Here is a 14,854-nt window from a genome sequence, read left to right as displayed (position 1 = left end):
ACGATGATATTTGATGAATTTTAATCCATCTAAACTTAGCAGTACATATAGCGGCAAATCTTACACGTCTGAGGAAGCGCTTTTACAGATAACCGAAAAATGTCACGCTCGTACGTCTTTTTTTTATTATATATATTTTTTTATGACTCTGTGCTCACTACAATAGAACAATGCACAGGCTCCGTCTTACCGGTTGTATTCAGCGGCTTGTTATTTACATATAACAGATGGGTGACAACCAATCACAGGCCACCACTCGGCTTCCACAGATCTAATAAAAAAAAAAAAGTTCCCCGACTTCTGAAACCCACGTCTGCCTAGTAACGGCTCTTGCGCGTGTCCGTATCACAGTTCTGCGCACGAGCTGTATATTTCGTGCCAAGGACAGGATCGGATTCCCATCCTGGGAAATCAGGAAAGCCTTTCCCAAAGCCCCTTCTCTCAGGACGGGTTCATTTCAGTCATTGGCCCTAAATATATAGCGGTTGCACGGAGCTGTAATACGGACATGCGCACAAGCCGTTACAGTGATCGATCCCCTACTCTTATATCCGCTTAAAGAGGCTCTGTCAGCACATTATTAGTGGCCTGTCTCCTACATAAGGAGATGGGCGCTATAATGTAGGTGACAGCAGTGCTTTTTATTTAAAAAAACAATCTATTTTCACCACTTTATTACCGATTTTAGATTAATGCTAATGAGTTGCTTAATGCCCAAGTGGGCGTGTTTTACTTTAGACCAAGTGGGCGTTGTACAGGGGAGTGTATGACGCTGACCAATCAGTGACCAATCAGCATCATGCACTCCTCCCCATTTACTCAGCACATAGGGATCCCGCTAGATCCTTATGTGCTGTCTTATACGAACACATTAACAATACTGAAGTGTTTAGAGAGTGAATAGACCTTCCACGGGATGTCTATTCACAATCCCTGCACTTCGTTACGGTTTCTGTGGTAGTTACAGCAGAGGAAGCGTAATCTCGCGAGATTACGCTGTAGATGACAGGTTACAACGAGATCACGCTTCCTCTGCTGTAACTACCACAGAAACAGTAACGAAGTGCAGAGATTGTGAATAGACATCCCGTGGAATGTCTATTCACTGTTTAAACACTTCAGTATTGTTAATGTGTTAGTATAAGACAGCACATAAGGATCTAGCAGGATCCCTATGAGCCGAGTAAATGAATGGAGAGGAGTGCATGACGCTGATTGGTCACTGATTGGTCAGCGTCATACACTCCTCTGTACGACGCCCACTTGGTCTAAAGTAAAAACACGCCCACTTGGGCATTAAGCAACTCATTAGCATAAATCTAAAATTGCTAATAAAGTGGTGAAAATAGATCGTTTTATTAAATAAAAAGCATTACTGTCACCTACATTACAGCGCCGATCTCCTTATATAGGAGACAGGACACTTATAATGTGGTGACAGAGACTCTTTAACTAAGGAAATTTGCCAATAACGTTTTTTAGTTAAAATCTTTGTAGTCACTTGTCGAAATAAGACTATTCACATCTGCGTCATGATTCCCGTTCATAACAGATAGTAACAGCACCCGACCGATGCCATTCACATATGATGGGGTCCGGGAGGGTAATAACACCACTGCATGCGTCACTGTTCTTGCAATCAAATATGAAGGACCAAAAGTTCAAATCCCCACTTACCGTAACTCATCCTTAAGCTCTTGCTGTTCCTTCTCGGCTTCGGCGACTCGTGCAGCTCGACTGGCCTCGTTTATGGCATTGTCAACTTGCTGCAAGACTCCGCGCTCTAACACTTCTTGGTCGTACACCGCCAGGCCCAGACCCTGCAGTTCAAGGGCTTGCTCTTCTGTTTCCACAGCCTGGATCTGATGGCGATCAATCTGTAGGATGGACTGTAATGGTCTCGATGCCATTTCAGGAACATGTGGAAAATTAGAATGGCATGAACTGGTTGAGGGTCCATGGCCGACTTGTGGCTCTGCCAAGTCTGACGCCTCTGGTCGTTGCACCATGGGGGGAGTTTCCTCCGGCATTCTGTCCAGACAGAAAGAAAAGCAAATGCATGACTGTAGATTCCTGGTACAATGACAATGTATCAGCAATAACATCAGAAGCAGAGCGAGAATTCAGAGAGGCAGAAACAAAACCTTACACATTCCAATTTGCTGACTTTTTGTCCCTGGTTGTCTTGGGCTGGTGGTCAAGAGTAGTTAAGGGGTTAATAGTGGCAACCCCGGTGGTCTAGGGTAGTGTAGGGATCAACGCTAACACCCCTGATGGTCTAAAGCACTGAAGGGGTTAAGGACGTCAAACGTTTGATAAAAGGGGAATTTACTCTTTAACCCCTTTCCAACATTCGCCGTGTATATACGGCGGATGCCGGGCGGGAAAGAATGGAGCGGGCTGAGCCGGCTTCATAAGTTGCGAGCGTTGGCCGACAAATTACTGCAACAAGCGGGATGGTAGGTTACTATGATCCGAATTGTTTAACCCCTTACATGCCCAAGTCAATAAGTCGTTAGAAAGAAGGGGCAGCAGCCACCGACAGACCTTCGCCCCTCTTGTCGTAATCGTGGGGTGTCGATCCCCTAGGGGGACTAATTACAATGTATAATACAGTTAAAGAGGCTCTGTCACCAGATTTTGCAGCCCCTATCTGCTATTGCAGCAGATCGGCGCTGCAATGTAGATTACAGTAACGTTTTTATTTTTAAAAAACGAGCATTTTTGGCCAAGTTATGACCATTTTTGTAGTTATGCAAATGAGGCTTGCAAAAGTCCAAGTGGGCGTGTTTAAAAGTAAAAGTACAAGTGGGCGTGTATTATGTGCGTACATCGGGGCGTGTTTACTACTTTTACTAGTTGGGCGCTCTGACGAGAAGTATCATCCACTTCTCTTCAGAACGCCCAGCTTCTGGCAGTGCAGATCTGTGACGTCACTCACAGGTCCTGCATCGTGTCGGCCACATCGGCACCAGAGGCTACAGTTGATTCTGCAGCAGCATCAGCATTTGCAGGTAAGTAGCTACATCGATTTACCTGCAAACGCTGATGCTGCTGCAGAATCATCTGTAGCCTCTGGTGCCGATGTGTCCTCGCTCGTCTGACACGATGCAGGACCTGGGGAAGTGACGTCACAGCGTGATCTCTCGAGAACACGCTGTGTCTGCACTGCCAGAAGCTGGGCGTTCTGAAGAGAAGTGGATGATACTTCTCATCAGAAAGCCCAGCTACTAAAAGTATTAAAAACGCCCCGATGTACGCACATAATACACGCCCACTTTACTTTTAAACACGCCCAGTTGTACTTTTGCAAGCCTCATTTGCATAACTACAAAAATGGTCATAACTTGGCCAAAAATGCTAGTTTTTAAAAAATAAAAACGTTACTGTAATCTACATTGCAGCGCCTATCTGCTGCAATAGCAGATAGGGGTTGCAAAATCTGGTGACAGAGCCTCTTTAAATATAAATTTTATATATATACATATACAAAAAAAAATATTAAGAAGTAAAAAAAAAAAAAAAAAACCTTTCCCCATTTCTCACAAAAGCAATGTAAAAAAGTCAATACAAAAAACGCAACACAGAAAAAAAATAAAAATCTTATACTTACCCTGGAGTCTGTCTTTCATCCTCTTGGGATGTTTCATCCCATGTGACCGCTGCAGCCAATCACAGGCTGTAGCGGTGGTCACATAGGATGAAAAGTCATCCAAAGAGGCCGGACTGGATGACGTCAGAGGGCCGGCCTCCTCGGATGACTCCTCATCCCACATGACCGCCGCTGCAGCCAATCACAGGTCTCCCAGGATTAAAACGTCCAAAAATTCTTAAACAACGTTTAACATAAAAACTTGATTGAAATGGGTTATCCGGTATTGTGCAATGGATGGTCTGTTCTCAGGATAGGCCATCAATATCAGATTGGTGGACGTCCAACTCTCAGCAACCGACGCCGATGAGCTATTTAACCCCTTAGTGACCAGCCCATTTTAGGCCCTAATGACCAAGCTATTTTATTCGTTTTTCTATAGTCGCATTCAAAGAGCTATAACGTTTTTATTTTTTCGTCTACATAGCTGTATGAGGACTTGTTTTTTGCGGGATTAGTTGTACTTTTTAATAGCACCATTTTTGGGTACATATCATTTTTTTATTAACTTTTATTAACTTTTTTTGGGGGGGATTATAAAAAAAACCTGAAATTCCGCCATTGTTCTATGCGTTTTTAAACTGACGCCGTTCACCGTGTGACGTAAATAACGTTACCCTTATTCTATGGGTCGGTACGATTACGGCGATACCACATATGTAGAGGTTTTTTATGTTTTACGACTTTTGCACAATAAAAACACTTTTGAACTAAAATTATTTGTTTTTGCCTCGTCGCTTTCCAAGAGCCGTCATTTTTTTATTTTTCCATCAATGTAGTGATTTTTTGGACTTTTTTTCTGCGTGACAAGACGTAGTTTTGAATGGTACTGTTTTGGGGTGCATGGGACTTATTGATTCATTTTTATTATGACTTTTTTGGGGGGCAATAGAAAAAAATTGCAATTTCGCCATTGTTTTTTTTTACGGTTTTCACCTTGCGGTTTAAATTACATATTAACTTTATTAATGGAGTCATTACGGTCGCGGTAATACCATATATGTGTACTTTTATTTATTTTTTACACTTTTACTAAAAAAAAACATTTTATGGAAAAAAAAAATATTTATTTTTTTACTGTAATTTTTATTCATAATCTTTAATTCACATTTATTATTTATTTCATTAGTCCCACTAGGGGACTTTACTGTACGATCTTCAGATTGCTGCTATAATGCTTTGATATACTTCGTATACCAGAGCATTATTGCCTGTCAGTGTAAATCTGACAGGCAATCTGTTAGGACGTGCCTCCGGCGCGTCCTAACAGGCATATGTCCAGGGCAGACCTGGGGGCTTTTATCAAGCCCCCGGCTGCCATGACACCCCATCGGAGACCCGCGATTGCATTTGCGGGCCGCCGATGGGTGACAGAGGGAGCGCACTCCCTCTGTAAACAAGTTAAATTCCGCGGTCGCTATTGACGGCAGTATTTAATGGGTTAAACGGCCGTGATCGAAGTAAACTTCGATCGCGGGCGTTGGAGCAGGAGCTCAGCTGTCATCAGACAGCAGAGCCCCGGCTCCTGCCTGAACGGGAGACCCGTGCAGGACTTAGACTAGGCTCACGTGAAAAGGCATCAGGCTAGCCTAAGGCCCCTTAGTGACCAACGTAAAAAGGCGTATTGTTGGTCACTAAGGGGTTAAAGAAGTTGCGGCAGTCCGGCGAGTGACGCTTCCCCTTCATTGCTAACACTGTTCCGTCACATTCGTAGACTTTCAGCCCGTACTCCAGTTGCTCGACTTTCTGAGAAAATACAATCAGAAACCAAGCGGCTCAGCGCTCGCCCAAGCGCTTCTGCCGTTTCGTTTTAGCGATCGGTGGGGGTCCCAGTGCTCAGACCCGCAGCGATCAAAACTTCTGACATGTCACAAAGTTTTCGAAAGTTTCGTTACCCTTTAAAAAAAATTTACATTTATAGAAAAAAAAGTGTACAGTTGAAAAAAAAAGCGTTTAAAAGAAAAATACACGTGGTATCGCTGAAATTGTAACGACCCGTACAATAAAGGTAACATGGTATGTAAAACACACGGTAAACGATGAACCCAAATAACTCAAATCAATGCAAAAGCCAGGTGTGGTGTGAACAGAACATTTGTATGTTTGGATTGATGCCCAGCAGCAGAAAGCAGGTGACACCCACCAGGGCACTGCTGATGGTACAGCGACAAGTGGTCACCGTGACAAGATCATCGAGTCAAGTTCTAACCATAAACAGGAGATTTCTGTTGACGGATCCTATTGATTTCAGTAGAATTAACTAACAATCGCGTGTCTATTAAAATAGCCTGACATAGGGTGGAAAGTACACAGCGTATCCACCCTGCTCGCCGCAGGGAATTCCGGACGAAAAAAAAAACACCCCAAATCGCGGTGTAATTTTTCGGCCGGAAAGTCAGCTGCGGAAAATAGCAGGTTAAAAAAAAAAAGTTTCATACTTCCCCGTAACCATGGTGACGCATCCCTCTTGGAAAAACGCTTCATCCCACATGACTGCTGCGGTCTATGATCAGCCTTTGTTTTTTTTCTCAGTTTACGATTTTTGTGGCGGGGAAAGTCGCAACTTCTATTAGTTGCGGGTTTTACCTTCCCATTGAATTCAATGGGAAAAACCCGCAAGAGAAAAGCAGCGATCACTCAAATACAATTGACATGCTGCTTTTTTTTCCACGAGCGACGAAAAGCCGTCCGGGAAAAAAACAAACTTTTTTTTTACGCTGATTTTGACGCAATCTCCGTGTCAAAATCAGTGCCAAACGTTGTGTGAACTGAGCCCTTGGCTATGTTCACACAGGGCAGATACGCTGCGTAGAAGTACACAGCCTCTCCGTCCTGGCACTGGCAGGGATTTCCACCCAAAAAACAGCTCCAAATTCGGGTGCAGCTTTTCAGTCGGCACGTCCGCTGCGGAAATCCTATAGCACATGTGGCTGCTGCAGTAGTCACATGGGATGAAACGTCACCCCAGGAGGCAGGACTACGCTCCGAAAAGGGGGACCATGACGGTTTTTATTCATTCCAACTTTTAAAAAAAAAAAAATATTTAATTTGAGATTTTTGTGGCAGAATCGAAGCGTTTCTGCCACAGAAGTCGCAACACACGGCTCTTTGTTGCGGGTTTTATTTCCCCATTGAATTCAATGGGGCGGTAAAACCCGCAACAAATAGCAGAAGTTGCGGTTTTTTTTGCAGCGAGGGGGGTTTCGCAACGATTCCGCCGCAAAAAATGCAACTCTGCAAAAAAAAAAGTTGTACTGAGGCCCCATGCGCACGACCGTAAAGTCTCCGTAATTGCGGGTCGTGATACCAGTTGCGGAATATCCGCAGTATTTACGCAACGTGTGAACTGACCCTTCTTTTATTTAGATTTTTTTTTGTACCACCCACGTGACCCGAACAATGACGTTTAATTGACCGGCCTACATACAATGGCTGTGAGCTTATCCGGCTCTTTTGCTACACTACAACGTGCCAGCCACAACCCGCAGTACCGCTCCCACATGGAGAAAACATTCACTCGCTGCCCGGTCACCTAGTCGCTGCAGGGGCGGACATTTCTCCAGCGCACGGCCCGGCGCCGCTCTGCTTCCGTGTCTCTGTCCAGCAGCTTACGCAACTTCCGGCCGTGACGTCACGCGCATGCGCAGTTTCCTCGTGAGCGGCGGTTCTGAGTTGGGGGATGCCGCTCAGTGCTGGTGATTACGAGTGGCGCGTCTTGTCCGTGCACAGCGCAGAGTGAAACCGGCTACGTGTGTAATGTGAAGCTGAATATCAACAAAGGCATCGCTAGCAGGTCTAACGGGGAACACATATTTTCCAGTGCTAGGCTGGGTTCACACAATGCGCGAGTCGCGGCAAAAAAACAAAACGCATTTTGACCGCAACGTGAAAACTAGGCAATAAAAGTGTTGCAGCTGTGCCATATTTGCCCAGATGGTGTCCAAACGTTGCGGATCGGTGACTAGAGTGCCATAGGGCAGCTGCAGAGTACCTGGTACTGTGCCCACTCAGAAACAAACAGTGGCAACCAACAGTACTGTATAATAAAGGGGTTTCTCCTATAGGTATGGATTTTGCTAGTGCCCCACCCCAAATAATATGCCCCGTCATGAATAGGTATAGCATCCTGCTAAGTTGTATTCTTAGGGTAAGTTCACACAGTGCGTATACGTTGTGTAAGAATACACAGCGTATCTGCCGTGGACGCCGTAGGGAATTCTGGCCGATAAACCGCACCAAATTGTGGTGCAATTTTTCGGTCAGAACGTCCCCTGCGGAAAATAGCAGGTAAAAAAAAAAATCCAGGTAGTCGTTTTGAAAAGTGGACTGTAAAGCCCTATAGCAGGCGTCTGTAGCACGGCCCGAAGATCCACAATGACCGGCCATGTGACAATGAACTATAAAAGCTGTGGCAGCATGGTGATGACAACCTGTGACATCGCCATGGTAACCGGCGCAGGCAGATGACATCACCGTTCGGTGGCAGATTTAGGGAGACGTCATCCTCCAGACCATGCCTGAGCCTCCGGTTAGTTCGTTCATGTTCTATTCTGTGGATTTGACATCCTGAAGCCCCATGCACACGGCCGTGCCCATAATCACGGTCCGCGATTACGGGCACGGGTGGCCATGGACAGTACATACATACAAAGTATGGGAGCACGGTTCGTAATAAGCAAAAGATAGGACATGTCCTGTCTTTTGCGGAGGCTTTCTACGGCTTGGACACCTTCGTTCAAATATACGGGAAGGAGTCCGTGGTCAATAGAAGTGAATTGGTCCGTAATTGCGGACAGAATTTACGGTGGTGTGCATGGGGCCTAACCCTGGGGATGAACTTGCTCCACGATCACACGACGCTCCTGTCTTGCTCTTTCGGAGCTTTGCTTGCTGCCCGGCTGTGTATTGACGCCAGCTCCGTTTCCTGACTATGGCTCGCTCATCCGTAGTAGTTATGCCCAACTCGGACTTCCTCCCCGGTTCTATTTCTTGGCTATCCTGATCTCATCCACTCTACACTACTTTGGTTACGGATGTCCAATCAAATACTCCGGGGGCGACAAACTGCGGGATTAAACCTAGAAAGCTCTGATCTCCGTGAGGCAGTTGAAGGGTGAAGAACAGGAGGGTTCCTTAGACTATGTGCCCTGTTTTTGCCAAACTGGTTGCAGCATGGAGGTTCCACTGCCTCAGTGACCCACATAGGATTTATTTAGGGCCAACATATTCCACAGTACATTACAGAGTTGTTGGGGAAGTCATGGCTCAAAATATATTAGACTGAAATTTTAGACGAGTGTTCCAACAGACACTCCCTCCGGGAATTTATCCAGATCATATCGATATATATCGGAGAGAAGTAAGAGACACAGACACTGCTTGTAGGCTCAAAAATACTCCTCTGAGGTTTATTGCCAAAAACAATTACAATAATATCTTTCATAAAAGAGGAATAGGCTTGAGGTTAACCAATCATTTACATTGTAACAATAACTCTGATTCAGCCAATAGCATACAATGAGAATATTTCATATTGAGCCAATCACAGACATACAATACATTTCAAATGTAATATTATAATTTTTCATTAGATGCTTGCGTCAGACTTAACACCTGCAAATTCTCTACAATGAAGGATTGTAGGAGTTTATTTAAATAGAGACAAGTAATAAGGAATGAATATCTTCATGTCTGGGTGTTCAGCCAGACCGCTAACTGCTTACTTATCAAGGCTACAGAAAGAACATTGCGAGATTATATATTTGTGAAATGAGGGGGGGGGGGGGGGGGGGTCATTGCAGGTGGAATAGAAATTACATCTCTGCATGATCCGGCATCCCGCTCGATAATTCCTAATCCCATTTAACCCCTTAAGGACCGGGCCATTTTGCACGTTAATGACCAAGGATTATTTTTCACGGTCGCATTCCAAGAGTCATAATTTTTTTTTTATTCCGTCGACATAGCCGTATAAGGGCTTGTTTTTTGCGGGACGAGTTGTATTTTGTAATTGTACCATTTTTAGATGGTTATAATATATTGATTAACTTTTATTAACTTTATTTTAGGAGAGTATTGAAAATAAACAGCTATTCCAACATTGATTTTCACGTTATAAATTGACGCCGTTTACTATGCAGCGTAAATAACATGTTCACTTTATTCTATGGGTCGGCACGATTACGGGGATACCAAATATGTAAAGGTTTTATGTTTTCCTACGTTTGCACAATAAAAACCCTTTTAGAAAAAAATTACTTGTTTTTGCATCGCCGCATTCCAAGAGCCGTAACGTTTTTATTTTTCCGTCAATGTGGCCGTATGTGGGCTTGATTTTTGCGGGACAATGTGTAGTTTTCATTAGTACTATTTTGGGGTACATAGGACTTATAGATTAATTTTTATTTATTTTTTTATGGGGGGAATGGGAGAAAAGAACGAATTTTGGCGTTGTTTTTTGCGTTTTTTTTGGACGCCGTTCATCCGGCAGTTTAAATAATGTGTTCATTTTATTGGTCAAGTTGTTACGATCGCGGGGATACCATATATGTGTATGTGTTATTTGTTTTGACACTTTTACTAAATAAAACCACTTTTTGGGCAAAAAAAGTAGTTTTATTTGATTTTCACAGTAATTTATTTTTTTTTTTTTCCACAAACTTTATTTAACTGATTGACATATTTTTTTTTTAGTCCCACCAGGGGACTTCACTATGCGATGTGCTGATCGCATATATAATGCTTTGGTATACTTCGTATACCAAAGCATTATTGCCTGTCAGTGTAAAACTGACAGGCAATCTGTTAGGTCATGCCTCTGGCATCGCCTAACAGGCAGTTGCGGAAGACAGACCTGGGGGTCTTTGTTAGACCCCCGGCTGTCATGGAAACCCGACGGCGACCCGCGATTTGTTTGCAGGGGCGCCGATCGGGTGACAGAGGGAGCTCCCTCCCTCTGTCAAACACATTAGATGCCGCTGTCACTATTGACAGCGGCATTTAATGGGTTAAACTGCCGGAATCGGAGCGCGCTTCTATTCCGGCAGTTGCAGCAGGAGCCAGGCTGAGTATAACAGCCGTGCTCCTGCTGCTGATTGCGTGGGTACAGTGATAGTACCCGCGCCATCACAGGACGGATATATCCGTCCTCCTGCGCGAACTAGCAGCTGCAGAGGACGGATATATCCGTCCTTCGGCGTTAAGAGGTTAATACAGGGAATATAAGCAATTGGACCATCCATCGCAGAGTCTGATAATCCGGCCATATAGTGGATGTTTCTGACAATCAGAAGTCTAGAAGAGATTTACAATATGTCGTGGGACATCCGACCGTGTGTGGCCAGCTTTACAATCCAAGGATGCAATGACATAAAAAAGGACAATATAAAACAAAGGAGCATCTGCTAGCAATAAGGAGAGGACCCTGCTGGCTAGAATCACCAATCTGAAGAAAATATGGAGGGAGACAGCAGCTGGTCACCTGACTAGTATCTGTGCACATTGATAATGTAACGGCCGCGGACCCTCGTCCTGACTTACCCTCTGACGGCCATGGACGTGTGAGTTCTCGGAGGCATCTCCCTCCTGAGAGACTCCGGCACTCACTTTCTGGTCCGGACACTGTCTCCCGCAGGGCGCGCGCACGGCCTTAAAGGGCCAGCGCGCACACAGTTGCAGAAAATCTGCAATTAGCGCAGAATGCTGCTGGACTATAAAAGGGGCTCTGCCCTCTTGACCATTGCCTGAGCGTTGTTGTGTTAGCTAAAGTTTGTCATTGCAAATGGTCTCCTAGTGTTTTCCAGTTCCCAGTGTTACCCGTTCCTTCTGCCTGTACCCTGTATCCCGTGCTACCGTGTCTCTGTGCATTCAAGAGTGGAAGTCGCGTTGTGTCTTCTGCTGCATCTATTGTGTCACACCCCGCCAGGTGTCTGTCTACTTTCAGAGCCTCATCTTAGCCTGAATCCACCGCTACTGTCTACATTGCCTCAGGTACCCTTTCTGGACTACATACATTGTATTGTACCTGGCCAGCTGCTATCCCGCTACGCGTTACGGCCCAGTGGGTTCACGTCCCACGCAGTGACAGATAAGCTGATAACTTTGGGGCAAGTCAACTCACAGGATCGCCATCTTCTTGGTAAGATGGTTCGCATACAAAGGAAGTTCACTCCCACACAGAGTATTTAGTACAACTAGCGTCCGCCAGCTTTATTATCTTCTCAAGCAGAAAAAGACCCATAAAAGGCTCTAAGCCCAATGCCCCGCACCTCAAAACACACGTTTGTTTGTTACCAGAACTTCCTGACTCCCACAGGCTGGCAATATCTGTCTTCCCCCTGGCTGGGAACCCTGTGGGGAGAGCGTACAGCTTATTCATTGAGCTCTCCCAGCTGACACCTAATAAAGCATGGACCGCCTGGATACAGCGACAGCCCACCCATCTTTCACCCAATCCAGCAAACCAGGTTTTAGACTCGACCCGCATCTCAAGAAAATGCGTCCCTCTACCCTACCCATCCTCATTGCCGTAAATACGCCAATTTAGTGGCACAAATATGCCACCCCAGCAGCTGCACCGCCAAGGTATAGTTGGCAGTAACATCCCAGCTAGTGTCTAATTGTATGTTACAAGTTGCAAGCCTCATCCAAACTTCAGCTAAGGGCATCTTACTATTTTGGCAGGATAAGAGGTACATACTTCAATAGGACAGGCACAGCGAGCACTTACAATTCATAGGCCCGTTACGACATTATACATTGAACAGCCGGAGATTTGTAGACTTCATACTTGTGCATATTGGATGACACTTGAATGTTGCTTTGTAATATCTGTGTATTAAGTGTCGGTATTACACTTGGACATACGACATACAAGAATTAGTGCAGCTGCAAGTTGGATGTTGGCAGCCCACTAATGTATCCTGTACTAGGAATCGACATAAAAGCTCATGAAAGATGGTGCCCTAGCCACAAATCGGTAATTAAAAGCTAGGAGCCTCGGTCTTACTCTGAGATTTAGAGGGGATCAGAACAGGCACTGCCTGGGCTACGAAAAGCGGAAAATCCTTGCCAGTAAAAGAAGCGCCCCTTGGGTGCTGAAAAATCACAAGCAGATGTGGAGCATCCTAATTATAAAAAGATAACAATCGAGGATAGAGAAGAAGCTCAAGAGAACTAGAACTAGAATAAAAGCTACATGTAAAAAAGACTACTACGGGTAAGTGTAATCCAATTGTCCTGATGCCATATGCAGGGACTTCTGTTGTGGTCCAATGGGATCGGAAATCCTGGTCTAGAACACACGTGTAAAACGTATAGCCTCGGACCTGAGGACCTCACGGTGCCACTTTGTTTGGTCTGAGGCAGGAGTGGCAGTCGCAATGCACAGAATGCGATATTCACTTATTAACTTATTTAGCCATTAATCATAGGCATTACCATTAATAAACTCCTTGAATCGGCTGCTTTGGCCATGCCAAATGTGTATGTTTTACATTAGGTGACCTATACCTAATAAACTTTATTTGATTAAAGAAGTTATCCCATTAATAATTTCTATACCAAAAGTCCAGACGTGCTGTTAATACCTGTTTTTAAGTATTTTTTTTATTTTTTTTGCTTCCCTCTATCCCCCCTGGTGCTCCTGCTGATCTGTGCTATTGATAGAGGGGCTTTGAACAGAATCAGTCTCCCTCCCTTTTTAGCTGCTGACCATATAGTCCCTTCTTACTCTCCCTGCAGATATGTAACATGAGATCCACAATAGTAATGGTAGAAACCATCACTTAGAAACCAATGAAATAAATTATATACAACAATAAAGAGTAGGCATGTGCTGTATTCATATCTGCTGTCAGGATACAGAGCTTTATAATCCTAAAAAGCTGAGAAGTGTCTACAGCTATACTGCCATGATACTGCAAAGCTCCTTCCCTGACAAGCTGGTCAGAAAGCTATTTCTCCGTGAACAGAGAACTGGCTGTGGGGAGAGTGACCGAGCATGCGTGTCCACTAGCAGTCAGCTCATTAAAGAGGCTCTGTCACCAGATTTTGCAACCCCTATCTGCTATTGCAGCAGATAGGCGCTGCAATGTAGATTACAGTAACGTTTTTATTTTAAAAAAACGAGCATTTTTGGCCAAGTTATGACCATTTTTGTAGTTATGCAAATGAGGCTTGCAAAAGTCCAAGTGGGTGTGTTTAAAAGTAAAAGTCCAAGTGGGCGTGTATTATGTGCGTACATCGGGGCGTTTTTAATACTTTCACTAGCTGGGCGCTCTGATGAGAAGTAACATCCTCTTCTCTTCAGAACGCCCAGCTTGTGACAGTGCAGATCTGTGACGTCACTCACAGGTCCTGCATCGTGACGGCACCAGAGGCTACAGTTGATTCTGCAGCAGCATCAGCGTTTGCAGGTAAGTCGATCTTACCTGCAAACGCTGATGCTGCTGCAGAATCAACTGTAGCCTCTGCTGCCGATGTGGCCGTCACGATGCAGGACCTGTGAGTGACGTCACAGATCTGCACTGTCACAAGCTGGGCGTTCTGAAGAGAAGAGGATGTTACTTCTCTTCACAGCGCACAGCTAGTAAAAGTATTAAAAACGCCCCGATGTACGCACCTAATACACACCCACTTGGACTTTTACTTTTAAACACACCCACTTGGACTTTTGCAAGCCTCATTTGCATAATTACAAAAATGGTCATAACTTGGCCAAAAATGCTCGTTTTTTAAAAATAAAAACGTTACTCTTATCTACATTGCAGCGCCTATCTGCTGCAATAGCAGATAGGGGTTGCAAAATCTGGTGACAGAGCCTCTTTAAGTGTACGTACACATTGCTATATACTTTGAACACCAGGTGGCACCATACTATATAAGTATATATTATATAAATGTCATAACTCTTCACTGGATAGGTTTTTTTTTAACAGCATGTACACCATTTACATTATGTTTTTGTCCTACGTTCAATACATACGTTGGAAAAATCTTTTGGCATGTACGTTAAACGTAAGCTGTGGCAGATGCCTGATAGTGGCATATGTTTCCCATAGATTATAATAGCATCCGTTTAACATATACGCCATGAACGTTCATGACCTTTTCATGACGTTTACATTAACCCCTTCAGGACTGAGCCACTTTTGGACCAAATGACAGAGCCTCATTTTTTAAATCTGACGTGTGTTACTTTAT

General features: G+C 44.4%; 1 protein-coding gene across 2 annotated transcripts in view; it reads right to left on the bottom strand.

The window, feature by feature from the left end:
* Window positions 1-7,289, bottom strand: part of ERCC6 (ERCC excision repair 6, chromatin remodeling factor) — a 46,486-nt gene extending 39,197 nt beyond the window's left edge. For both annotated transcript variants that reach the window (XM_075841836.1, XM_075841837.1), the window contains exons 1-2: window positions 7,185-7,289; window positions 1,678-2,031 (exon numbers count right to left, since the gene is read on the bottom strand). In XM_075841836.1, the coding sequence (XP_075697951.1) occupies window positions 1,678-2,031; window positions 7,185-7,207 (377 nt within the window). In that variant the 5' untranslated portion in view covers window positions 7,208-7,289. The remainder of the gene's footprint in view (window positions 1-1,677; window positions 2,032-7,184) is intronic.
* Window positions 7,290-14,854: the final 7,565 nt, after the last annotated feature.

The sequence above is a fragment of the Rhinoderma darwinii genome, chromosome 11 (genome assembly GCF_050947455.1).
Source record: "Rhinoderma darwinii isolate aRhiDar2 chromosome 11, aRhiDar2.hap1, whole genome shotgun sequence".
Classification (NCBI taxonomy): Eukaryota; Metazoa; Chordata; class Amphibia; order Anura; family Rhinodermatidae; genus Rhinoderma; species Rhinoderma darwinii.
The sequence above is the reverse complement of the archived record's forward strand: the minus strand, read 5'-3'. Positions and strand labels throughout refer to the sequence as shown.